Consider the following 14122-nt stretch of genomic DNA (forward strand, 5'->3'; position numbering starts at 1 on the left):
GCCTCACTCTTAACTATAACAGAGGCTGGACAACACAGTTTATAGATTAGCATCAGCTGGGATAAATAAGAGCTTGCATTACCCTAAGGAGAAGAGGAGACTGTCAATAAATGACACATGGCTGGTGCTTGGAGAAAGTTAATCTTTCCCACTGATCTTTTCATCACTTCTATTTCAATATATCCTCAAATATATTTAGACTAATCCTAAGTGGAGACTCTTCACCCCTTCCCGCCCCTCCACAAAAAAAAAAAAAAAAAAAAAAAAAAAAAAAAAAAAAAAAAAAAAAAAAACTAGTTTAGTTTCAGGGTATAGTAAATGAAAGTAAAAAGGAAAGAGCACAGGCTAAAAGGACCTTCTCAATTACCCTTGTATTTACTTCAGCATTTTACTCTGGATCCACAAGCAAAAATTAGTAAATGTGAGTTTTTCTTCCCAAAAAAAAACTTCTTTAGAAACAAGTATAGTAATACATTCTGTCAGAGGCATGTAACTCTCCAGTGGCCTATTTGAGAGAACACTTAGGAAAGATCAAGTCTGAAAAGTAAACCACAGAAGTTAATGAAGACATTCAAGATAGATCAATATCTAAGATTAATGCACCCCAAATAGGCCATATGTGTGTCATTAAGTTATGAAACTATGCATAAAAATGGGCATAGTATAAGCCCACATAAACATGCACAAGTCCAAAGACAAAATGAGAGGATTGATATAAATTAAAATTGAAAATAATATTTTCTATATGACAACATCTATCTAGGCAATCATTGCTTTGCCTGTCTAAAATCACACGCTTTGTTTCTTTGTTCGGTTTACTAAATGTTCGGGACTTTCAAGTCATGACTTATTTTATTTTCTCCATTATTCATTTTAATTTCTTAGGTATTTTGTGAGTAAGAAATCCTATGATTGGGCTGATTTTGCAGAAATGTAGTGTATGGCAATCACAAAGACCAAGATAATTACTATATTTTAATGTAATTTTGTTCCATAACACATTGCCCAAACTTGAAAACTGTCATATTAAAATTTTACATTAAAAAAATCTTGAATACATTTTTGGCAAAAGGTTGTAATTTAGCATTTCTCCACCCAAGTAATTTCCACAATCAGTGGGCAGTAGGAGTTTTAGCTGTCACATAACCTGACATTTTATGAGCACGTGACTTCTCAGAATGAAAATGATTGTGCCCAATGGAAAAACTATCTTCCTTTTCTCTCCCCAGGAAAGCCGCCTTTCTACTACCATGTCAGCTTTAAAGTTGACAACATTGACTATGACAGCAAATTTGCAAAGCCGTATTCTCAGGAATACATGAACCTAAATAAAAGGATAGTGTCTTTGGTAAGTTGAATTATTTTTTTTCTGTGTTTTCCCGAAAGTCTTAAGACCCTAGCAGTCACCTTCCAAGTTCAAAACAATTTTTAACCAATACCTTGTTCTAGATGAGATGAAGAAGCCCTTCCAGAAAGTCCTCTGAAAACTTGAACATGGAAATGTACAAAAGGACACATTTCAAATAACCCTGAGAAAAATGATCCATGAAAAAGAGTAGATAGTTCTAATTAATTGATCAATTACATTAGTAATATATGTTTGATCTCTAAGATGCATAACTTATGTCATGCTGCCTCTGATTCAAAAATTAACCAGTCCCTTGAAGAAGAAGCCTGGCCAATCTGAAAGACAATGTAACCAAAATAAAGACCACTTTGCATGTCTTCCCTGTTGAGGGAAGGTGGCAAACCTCTTGCTTAGGAATTAGCTTTCTGTTCATGTTCACCAGGTTAAAAGTTCAAACAAGAGTCTCACTCTGTTGGGCTGAAAAGGTCTGTTATCACAGATACTACTATAATAAACTAAAGTAACTAAATTAACCAGACTGACAGTGTCAGAAGCAGTGGTGACGTCATCCATCTGCCATTCAAAATCTCCTGATAGGACATTGCAGACCTCGCTTGTCTGACTACTAATCTTGTAGTCCTTCCAAAGCATCCACTATGCACAAGTTTTCAATAAGTCAGTCCCTGAAAGTCCTGGTGTGTTTTTCTGCCATGGAAAGAATCAGAAAATGAAGGCAGAAAAATCAACCTTTAGCTTTAGGGCAAAAATGAGACAAAGCAATATAGTATGGTGGCGAAGAAAAAGCTTGCAGTGAAATATGCCAGACTCAGAGTGACAATTACTGCTTCTTTCTTTTCTATGTGAAACCCAGACTTTAAAAATAGATATGTAGGAATGGGAAGTGCCCAATGGATGGGTGGGAAGAGGACAAGAATGTGAATGTGGTCCAGGGCAAAACAAGCAAAACATAATATGCCTACATGAAAATATCATAATAAAGTCAATCATTTTAGACAGTGAATGCTACTAATGAAAAGAATAAAATACAAAAAAAGAGAAAGAAATTGACTCAAGGGCCGTATTCAATTCCAAAATTAGTGTTTTACTAGCTGTATGACTTGAGTTCCTTAATTCTCCTTCGATTCAGCTTCTTTTTTTTTTTTCTTCTCATGGTTTATTTTTTTTTATATTTAAAAATTTCCATCTCCTTCCCTCCTCCTCCCCCCTCCCTCCCCTTCTCCTCCCCCTTCCCTCCCCTCCTTCTCCCCCTTCCCTCCCCTCCCCTCCACCCATACCTCCCCTCCCTCCCTCTCAAGGCCAAGGAGCCATCAGGGTTCCCCACTCTATGCTAAGACCAAGGTCCTCCCAACTCCCCCCAGGTCCAGGAAGGTGATCGACCAAGCTGAGAAGGCTCCCACAGAGCCCGTCCATGAAGAGCAATCAGAGCCCAGAGCCATTGTCCTTTGCTTCTCAGTCAGCCCCCGCTGTTGGCCACACTCAGAGAGACGGGTTTGGTCGCATGATCCATCAGTCCCATTCCAACTGGAGTTGGTGATCTCCCATTAGTTCTGTCCCACCGTTTCCATGAGTGAACGCACCCCTCTCGTTCCTGACTTTCTCCCTCATGTTCTCGCTCCTTCTGCTCATCATCGGGACCTTGGGAGCTCAGTCCAGTGCTCCAATGTGGGGCTCAGTCACCTTCCCCATCTGTCGCCAGCTGGAGGTTCCCTCACGGTCCTGACTTTCTTTCTCATGTTCTCTCTCCTTCTGCTCCTCATCAGGACCTTGGGAGCTCAGTCCGGTGCTCCAAGGTGGGGCTCTGTCATTTTCTTCATCTATCGTCAGGTGGAGGTTCTATGGTGATATGCAAGAAATTCATCAGTATGGCTATAGGAACTGGCCTTTTCAGGCTCCCTCTCCTCAGCTGCCCAAGGAACTAACTGGGGGCGTCTCCCTGGAAACCTGGGTCGATTCAGCTTCTTTATGTGGACATTAGATCACAAATGCCAACACAATAAGATGTTGCAGACGTCACAAAAGGTGAAATGTGATATAAGCCGAAGTCCCATTATTTCGTCAGTCTTTTAAAAAGATAGCCTTAACCTATGGGTATAATGAGAGTCAGTTTAATATATTCATTTAGCAGCATAATCGCAATGATAGGTTTTCTTCTAGAATTTATGATCTGGCTAGCTCTTGGTTCAATAATAATGCCAGGAATGGGTTTCATCTTGTAAAGAAGGCCTTAAATCATGGTTACTCCCATAGCACCCATGCCAATATTGAATTTCTAAAAAAATCGTCTTAAGACAAGCTCAAACTTAAGACCATACATTCAAATCAATTAGCCCCTGCATATTAGCATAGTAGTTCTCAACCTTTCTAATGCTGTGACCCTTTAATACAGTTTCTCATGTTGTAATGACCCCCAACAATAAAATTACTTTCATTGCTACTTCATAACTATAATTTTACTACTGTTAGGAATCACAATGTAAATATCTGATATACAGGATATCTAATATGCAATCCCTGTGGACATGTCATTTGACCACCAAAGGGATCAAAAGTGACCAATAGGTTGAAAACCACGGCTCTAGAACAATTGGTGTAACTAATATTGCATCATCCTTGCTTGTTAAGCAGTGATCATGACGTCCTCCTCCCAGTTTATTTAACAACCCCATTCCTAGCTTTCAAGACACCTGCTTGAAAACAACATATACCTGTTGTAGATAGAGCGGCAGGCTGCATTCCTGGCACCCGGCACCTGGCCGCTAGGCTAGCTCAGACAGTAGAGCATGGGACTCTTAATCTCAGGGTCATGGGTTTGAGCCCCACATTGGGTGCCACTCTGTTGTAATTGGGGAGCAGGCTGTTTTTCGTCCTGCCTGGCCACCCGGCTAGCTTTACCCGAAATAATTACATGGAAACTGTATTCATTTAAACACTGACTGGCCCATTAGTTCTAGCCTCTTACTGGCTAACTCTCACATTTTGAGCACACTTCAAATTGTAGGAAGTTAATATAACCAGATAAATAATCCAATGTGTTTAATTCAATGCAATATGATTTTCAACACATAAATGCTTTTGGTTTATAGATGGTCAAAGCAGCCATACAGTCAGCCAACCTCATACATTAAACCACTTACTGGAGTATCCAAGGGTAAGGGACACATTAGTTATACATATAACCAGAGAATTCATCAAATAAAATTTCCCCTAAGCTAACAAGAGCATGCTAGGAGCATATGCCCCTTTAGACATATGCCTCTTTTTGATGCAGTCTACCAAATGACAGGTTCTTTAGGTGATTCATCAGATTTAAAAACATGTTAGTTTTAAAAAACTAATAATAAAGTAAATAACAATAGTTTTCTGTTCCATTTAATATAGGATAGCAAATATTGCAATTTGAGTAAAAATTATGTTAGCATACATTCAGTTCTATGAGCTTCAAAATATATCAAAAAATAGTATAAAAGCCAAGAATCTTAAATTCAAGTGTTACTATATTGTCTATTTTTAAAACATAATATTTGTTGCATGCATTAAAAGTAAGCCATTCTCTATTATGATTTTAGCCATAATGGAAATACGATAACTCAAAATTTATCAAATACAACAAACATGATGGCACTACTATTTATATTTCAAGAGTTTTTAAAAGTTTTCCAGTTTAATTTCTGTTGTGATAAAATTTTCTGATCAAAAGCAACTTAGAGAAGAAAGTATTCATTTTAATTTACAAATTCCAGGTTATAGCCTATCATTGTGGGAAATTAACCTAACAGAAGCCTGAAGAGGCGGCTCACATCACAGCCAAAGTCAAGAGCAGAAAGAAATGTCTGCACATATGTCACATGTTTGCCTCTGTTCAGCTTGTTCTCTCCACTCCCACACATTTAAGGATCCCCAGGCCTAGAAAATAATGCCACCAACAGTGGACTAGGTCCTCTCACATCAAGCAACTTGATCAAAGCAATCCATTATAGACATGCCCACAGGCCAACCCCATACAGAAAACACCTTATTGAGATTATTCTTCCCAAGTGATTCTAGTTAACCATCACAGAAGGCAACATGAAAGATTGCTACCATGCCAGTATTCTTTTCTACAACTGGAAAATATAGATATAAAACAACCAGTCCTAAATGTTCAGGACCCTTCTACCTCAGGAATCGTTGTGAAATAAGAAGAGATGGCAGCCCAAACATTCCCTTCACTTTGGGAATGCCAAACTATTAGATGTGTTCTATCTCCTTTGTATGACAGCATTTCTCACTTAGAGATACATTATCTTGCAATCCTTTGTAACATGGCAAGACCAATAAAATATTTTTGTTTTTTGTTTTTTGTTTTTTTGTTTTTCGAGACAGGGTTTCTCTGTAGCTTTGAAGCCTATCCTGGAACTAGCTCTTGTAGACCAGGCTATGTTTTGTGAACTGATAAGAATGCGGGAAACTGTATAAGAAGCAATATTACAGTCTAATAGATTAACAACAGCTTTCTTAAGATAAACAACCCAAACTAACAGATTTCCATGAACCTATTGTTACCAGTTTCAAACTGTTAATCCATCCCATCAACATGGTATCTCTGCCTTATAATACCTTTAGAAATAATCTTATTTTATCTGTGTTTGTAACTGTTAGTATGTTCCCCAGATTCTATTATTCCAAATATCTCCAACATAATGATGCCAGACAATGCTAACCACATTCAAATAACATTGTGAAGCAGAGAAAAAAAACATAGTTGAAGTGCAAATGGCATAAAAAGAAAGGAAAGATGAACTGTTTAAGGGGGGAAGCACTAGATTTACACAATCCACATAATTATTTCTGGAGCACAGATGAGTTAACATTGAAATTATTCTGAGCACATAAGTAATTAAATAGCTTTATCTTTTCCCTAGGATTCCCTTTTCCACAAGGAAAAAAGACATAGCAATGCTATTGTCCTTCTAGAATGCAGGATAGTATTTTGAGGTCTTCAGTTACTTCATGAACTAGATTGTATATCATAAGATCTTTAAAACGTTTCTCTGAACCTATGTTTTTCTCCGGATTAATTTCATGTTTCCTTTAGCAAACCTCTGTTGAAGAGGCAAGCATGTTTTCTGTTTCCCTGTATCTTCTTTGCTTTATCCATTGGGAATCTCTCAACAAGCCCTCTAAAGTGCTTAAAAGAAGAGCACCAAAGACCTTGCTGCTGCCAAATCATTGTTCCTTATTCTTACAATTAACACTCCTTCATTGCTGCACACACCTCCTTTCTTGGTTTCTATAACACACCCTTTCCCCATAATTTAATCATGCTGATGAACTGTTTTCTCCTTTGAATTTGCTGTTTCATTATCATCTGCAGATATGAATTGTGACTCAGAGTCAAACTCACCTTTCTCATGTCTCCTCATCACCTTTCTCTTTGCCATTCTCTGGATATATTACTATGAACTTTCACACTAAACCAACAATTTAACACAATTTAAAAGCTAGCTTGCTGATCTTCAATCCCAAAATCTAATCTTCTTTTTTTTGGTCTTATCTAGCTCAGTAAATAGCAAAAAAAAAAAAAAAAAAAACAATCTAGTTTCTCCATCTAAAACCCTAACAATGGAATACTCAAAATCAACAAATCACAATGAATCCACCTCCAAAATATAACCTAAACCTATCCACTTCTCTCCTTAACTGTTACCATCTCTTTCCAAAAATCCTACTATTGCCTCTAAACTGCTATCTTTGCTATTATCCTGATATCTTCATAATCCATTCACACAATCGTTAAAGTGATCTTCTCAAAAAGAAAATGATGTCACATCACTGTCTTTAAAAGTCTATAAAGACTTTCAATTTTGTACATGCTTATATAAAGAATAAAAAACCACAGCTCTTGTTTGAGACACTGGGAAATGGATCCATGGATAAAACCACCTGCTGCTCATGCAGAAGATTCAGGCTCAGTTCCCAGCACCCACTTCAGGCAGAATCTGACACCCTCTTCTGGCCTACAAAGACACAAACACAGAGACAGACACATATGTACAATTTTTAAAAGTTTTTTTAAAAAAACTTACATAAAAAGAATAAAATAAAATCACACAAATTAAAATTTTTTATTGAAAATAGAATGTTTTTCATACAATACATTCTGATCATGGTCACCCTACTCCAAACTCCTCCCAGATCCTCCTGACTATTCTCACATATTTGGAAAAGCAAAACATAGAGACGAATGTTGTTTTCCAGTATTTTGTCAAAATGTGTTCACAATATGCAGTGTCATTAAACTGTTTTTTATTCTCATTAATCCTCATAGTTTCCTCAAAGTTAATAACAAGGTCAATTATTCTTTTCAACAATTCCAAAATGTTCTTTTGTAGAGATACAGTGTCTTAGTTAGGCTTTCTATTGCTGTGAAGAGATACCATGACCATAGCAACTCTTAAAAAAATATTTAAATGAGGTGACGGTTTACAGTTTCAGAGGTTCAGTACATTATCATCATGGCTGGGAGCATGGCTGATGTGTGTATGGTGATTGATGTGCAGGCAGATGTGGAGCTGGGGAAGTCTACATCTTGATCCAAAGGCAACAGGAAATGAACCGAGACACTAGGTGTGACTTGAGCATGTATGAGACCACAAAGCCCTTCTCCACAGTGCCACCACTTCCTCCAACAAAGTCACACTTCTTAGTAGTGACACTCTCTTTGGGGGCCACTTTCTTTCCAACCACCACATACAGCATTATGTTTTCAGGTGCTTCTATATTGTGGGTACCTGCTGGATTCAGGACTTTAATATAAATAGGCATTATTTTTTAAAAAAAAATCCACCTGTATCCTCACAATTTTTCACATTTAATAAGTTTCTAGACTAAGATTTATAAAACCAGTAAGATTATAATTTTAAGAAAGGCTGCCATGTAACTATCCAAAAAGATTTAAAAAAAAAAACTCATATTTACCCCGGTAGTTAAGTACCCTTCCTCCACCTCTATCAACAAGAGTTTTTCATAAGACCTCTCAGTAAATTAGTACAATTACATTGGTAATTGGCTATGCTTACATTAAAAGGCATGAATTTCCTTACACTGAGCGGGCTTTAAGTCCAGCTAGACACCTGTTGGCTATCCCTGTCCCCAAGGTATAACGACCACACTGCACCATTGGGAATCTTCCGGCAGACTAGCCTCATGCTTCCTACACTTATAGCTAGTTAGGACTATTGATTGCTTCTGTCCCTTGACAGCTTGTATAGTTCCTTCAGATATAATGAGAACTAATCTTCAGGGACAAGGCTTCCAGGTTGTTTTGATTCTTCCAAGTTTATGTCCAAAGTGCAATAGGGTCTTCCCTTCAGTTTCTGGGAGGCAATAGTGGCAATGACAATAGCCATTCTCATACTGTTTAGAGTCTCTTGGAAGCCCCTGACTGACAACACAAAAGAAGGTTTCACACAACTGGGTTTTCTGTTAGATTGTTAGGGCTCTTACTATCTGTCAGATAGTTAGGTATATGGAGGAGTGTATGTTATCACCCCATGTAAATTTAACTCCAATATATTACATATATATATATGTATATATATATGTAAGCATATACAATAATGTTTTTCTCATGGCTTTTTCAGACATTGTTAGTGTTATTTGCTCTCTTCCTTCTCATTCCATATTATCCCTCCTCCCTTCCCCCCTTAAAGTATCCCACCCATATTCCCCTTTTCTCTTCAATAATACCTATGACCTACACTCTCCCTTTAAACCTACCAACAACACATATTTGAAAAATGAAAAAGATAGATTGCCATATATGTATTTCAGGTCTGCCATAGCATACATGCCTACACACACACACACACACACACACACACACACACACACACACATACAATTTGTAAACATCTCCTCTATGCACACTACTTTTATTACATTGATATTCAGTAAAATTTGCACATGGAAGAAAAATAATATCATCATATCCAGTAGTACATTGAATTCACCACTTCAAAATGAGTATTATAATTTACCATGCTCCTACTCATTATTTTTGGAAGACATGAACATTACATGTTTTATGAAAATTAGTAATATTTAATCTCAGTGACTCATAAATAAGTAAAATTAAATGTATTTGGTGATATGAGATCAAAACTGGATGACTTTGTTGTATTCTTGTGTGTTTTTAGGTGTATTTCAAGTTTTCCAAAGTGATAAAAACCTTTTTAAAAAGCTAAAATCATGTCATTAACCCTTTTTTCTTTTTAATAGATGAATGAAACATTTCACGAATCAAAACTGAGAAAACAGTACGTCAAATCTCACACTGTCCAAGTAAGGTATGCAAAGCATAGCAGAATGAAAAGCAGTTTCGTCTCCCTTTCTACATTGCCTTCCAACAAAATGTGCTTGTGTGGTGTGCAACTTTAAGTTTGAAACAAAAATGAATTTAGTGTCGTAAAGCTCCCTGTGTTCTATATATATATAAGGGAAATGTTTTATCGTTTTTTGGAAAATGATTACTGAAGAGATGGCTCATTAATAAAAGCAGTTGTTGCTCTTGCAGAGGATTTAGGTTCAGTTCCCAGAACTAACATGCTGGCTCACTCTCTCCATCTATGACTTCAGTTCCGGGGCCTAACGCTCTCTTCTGACCTCCAAGGGTACTGCCTGCACATAGTTCATATAAATGCATGCAAAAAGGCACTCATACACATAAAATAAAATAAATAAATCTAAAAATAGTAAAAGTATAAATTGACTAAACTACAACCATGAATTCCAACTAATTATGAGCATCAGATAAAGGTTAAATGGTCTACTTTATTTGAGGGCACAAAATCAAAAAGTAAATATAAAATTGAGGGTATACTTAAAATTTTTGACATGAATAAGACAGGGCCATTGAGATGACATGTAGGGTAAAGCACTGGGCACAGTCTGGTGACCCAAGTTCCATTGTAGGATCCCAAAGAGATCTGACACTAGAGAACTGTCCTATGACCTAATATAACTCTGAAATAAAATGAATGCTAACATGTGCACATACACATGTGTGCACACACATACACACACAGAAATTGAATAATAAATAATTTTCATTTTAAAATGAAGAAAGCCTTGCAGAATGTCTTGGTTAATTTGAAAAAAGTATGTTTTGGCTTACAAACAAATTAAAAACTGGATTTGATATTGAAGTAGGGATAGTTCACATAAAAATGCATTTAGGTATTTTTGCTTAAAAATCGAATTCATTTACCATCCTAGTCCTCCACCCAAGAGACAGAAGCTGTTGTGACACATGAAACATTCCTGTTATCCCATGACTAGGAAGCTGAGGAAGGAGAGGATCACAACTTTCAAGGCACACAAGGCTACATATTGAAAGCATCTCTCTAAGAAGTATGCAGATAAAATAAATGTACAAATAATAGGTGAAAAATCACCTAGGGACTGGGTATTCAACAGCTTGCATTAGACTCTAAACATTCATGAAATACATGTATAGTGCATATCGATTTCCCTCCTTCAGTTTTGGAACCCTCAGAAGTCAAGTTTCATAGCTTCATCCATTGTAAAGACGTTGACACATATATTGATAAAGAACAAAGAACCAGAGGAAACTGATATGAACAGAAAGAAACTCAAGTAGTTAGGAGTTCCAGTATTTCACCATGTGGGGAGCAATGTCTCTAGGATCCCACCTCTGTGACAAGGGGGTTCATAGAAAGAAAAGTTGATAAAGGAGATAATTATTTGTCACACACAAAAAAACAGATCCCAGTTAACAACAGTCTTCCAAAACTATTTGCCACATATTATATATTCCTGGTCACTAGATTTTTAAATTCAACAGGAAATAATATCCAGAATATTCTAATTTAGTTTTAATGTGCATTAATTATTCTTCATTTCAAGAAACTGTTGTGCTGGGCGGCAGTGGCACACGCCTTTAATCCCAGCACTCGGGAGGCAGAGGCAGGCGGATCTCTGTGAGTTCGAGACCAGCCTGGTCTACAAGTGCTAGTTCCAGGACAGGCTCCAAAGCTACAGAGAAACCCTGTCTTGAAAAACCAAAAAAAAAAAAAAAGAAAAGAAAAAAAAGAAAAAGAAAAAAAAGAAACTGTTGTGAGCTCTGCTGGGCATTAGGAAATTTCAAGAAAAATAAAACACAATTTGTGTTCTCATTAGTAATTAAGAAACTAATTAGATAATTAAATCATCAATTAGTGCCTATAAAGGTAAAAAGTACATAAAATTGATAATACTGGGAACCTTTAGTTTTTAAGTCCTAGCAGAACATTGGAAGACACAGAACTAGAAAGCTATACATATTAGGCTGTCTCTGTAATCAGTTACAGTGACCCCCTTGTAAAATGTATAGTTTGTGCATTTTCATCTTCTATAATACATTTATACTAACAAATAATTTTCATTAACTTCTATGGATTCAAAGTTCTTCTATCTCCATTAATAAGAATCACTTGTTCTGTAATATTTTGAAAAACTAGTAAATAGGATTATCATCCCATTTGGGGCATGAAAGCCAAGAAAGGCAAATGGCAGTAAGTTTTATCATGTGTGTAGTCTTAAGAGTTTCATAAAATTCAAAAGTATTTACTACTGTATTTACACATCAATGTATAAAACCGATCTTAGAACTCAGAAACTTAATTATTTTTAATAATTGTATGAATGGCCAATAATACAAGTAAAGGAAAATAATATAATGTAGGGTGTAGTGGTGATGTAAAGGGCTACACGAATTAGAGAAAAAGCAAAGAAAATTCTCCTTTTACACCATTAACTCCTTCCCCCATCTGGAGACTGTATGTGTAGCCCTATGGTGTACAGCTTACACAGCATACACCAAGTCCTGGGTCCAATCCTGAGAGTGGTAGAAAGAAACATTCAATATTTTTCAAGTGAATTTTGTGTTCTATTCCCAATAAATGGAGATAGAATAACATAATTTAATTTTATAAATATGCAAAATAGCCTCTTTTACAATTTCAAACTAGATTATCATATATACCTCCTTTTCTTGTTCTAAACGCTGTTAGTAGTTTACCCCTAAAAAGTATCAAAGTTTATGAATATTTGAGTGTAATAACTAAGTTACACTTAAAGTATTGTGGATGTGTTGTTAGAACTGGGTATTCTATAAAATGTATCCATATTCTTGTTTATTAATTTTTTGAAAATGTCATACATGAGCACTGTATCTGCATCACTCCCCTCTCCCTGTCCAGGCTTCAACTCCTCCAGTGTCCATCTGCCAAAACACAAGATCTCATCTTTAATCATTACTGTTACATGTACACCCATATATAACTCACACATGCGAACATGTACTACCGAGACCATTTAGCTTTGCTCATATGTACATATATGCCCAAAGCTGATGACTTGGAATTGGACAAAGTAAGAAGAGTGATTTTCCTGTATTAAATCCTTGCCCATTCTAAAGAGAGAAAACTGGAAAAGAAATTTAAGAACCTTAAAAGTAAAATTCGCAGGTCTACAGTTAAGAAACATACAAAGATCCTTATTTAAATGGGAGGTTTCTAAATATGCAGTACAGAGGGGACCAGGTAACCCAAGGCCCACTCATTCAAGGCTGTGTACAAAAAATTCAATGCTAGAGGAATAAGAAACTCTACAAAATCTAACTTTATTTGTTTTTCTTTATAAATCAAGATTCCTAAGTAAATTCACTACTAATGACTAAAAGTAGCACAATCAAACACTTCTGTTCCCCAATACAACATAAACTGTGAAGTACTGTTTTATTCACTTGTCTTTGGGTACCCACATGTCACAGTGCATGTGTAGAGGTTGGAGGACAACTTGTAGGGGACATTTTGGATTCAAAGTTCTTCTATCTCCATTAATAAGAAGCATTTATTCTGTAATATTTTTGAAAAACTAGTAAATAGGATTATCATCCCATTTGGGGCATGAAAGCCAAGAAAGGTGAATGACAGCAACTTGCTGTATGATCACAGTGGCAGATACTAGATATATAAAATTCATACTCAGTTTTCAGTTTCCCTGGATCTAAAAGAAAAACAAACCCTCATGTCTGTAAAATGTTGTCTCCTCTCCCTTGGGAGGGAATCTATGGCTAACACAACATTCTACTGTGTTATGTCAACCACTGCCTCTTTGCAAACCCCTCACCCCCACCGCTAAGAATGATAGGGGTTCCTTCGGGAGATAACAATCTGTCTGTTTATGTTTTACAGCAAAGCCAATGGGAAAGTCGTGATACACGCTGTGTTGAAATTTAAAGCCTGTTATAGGAACAATGTAGAAAAATTCTGGGACAGCGTTGAAACCATTGTGTATCAGAAGCTCAAACGCCAAACTGGATTACTTGTAGATTTTTCCTCATTTAAATTTTCAGGTAAGAATATAAACGGTATGGAATGATGTTCATCTATTAATTTGAATTTGTTGTTTTGTTATGCACATGAAGCAGAATTTCTTCCTTTAAATATTGTACTGCATAAAATGATAGCTATTTTTGCACACTACGAAAGTAGCTGAATCTCCAACGACTTTTTCCTTTTCAAAACATAACAGCCTAAACCATGGCTTACTCTGCAGTCATGAGGGCTCCTTCTGATCTGAGAGTCTCAAGAATGCAGACTGCCGGGATTGGTGGAACATTTAAAAAAAAAAAAATCTCCCTTCTCGACATACATTTAATGGAACTTGTCTCACATGGTCACATATAATCTGATTCTTATTCTTAGTGAT

At 36.4% G+C, this 14122-nt stretch overlaps 1 protein-coding gene across 1 annotated transcript in view; it reads left to right on the forward strand.

Moving 5' to 3' along the window:
- The window catches only part of LOC119805519 (transmembrane protease serine 11C), a 50604-nt gene that overhangs the window by 13147 nt on the left and 23335 nt on the right, over positions 1-14122 (forward strand). Inside the window, exons 3-5 of the mRNA XM_038317474.1 lie at positions 1230-1348; positions 9629-9696; positions 13606-13766. Of these exons, the coding sequence (XP_038173402.1) occupies positions 1230-1348; positions 9629-9696; positions 13606-13766 (348 nt within the window). The remainder of the gene's footprint in view (positions 1-1229; positions 1349-9628; positions 9697-13605; positions 13767-14122) is intronic.

This window comes from Arvicola amphibius, chromosome 1, assembly GCF_903992535.2.
Source record: "Arvicola amphibius chromosome 1, mArvAmp1.2, whole genome shotgun sequence".
NCBI lineage: Eukaryota > Metazoa > Chordata > Mammalia > Rodentia > Cricetidae > Arvicola > Arvicola amphibius.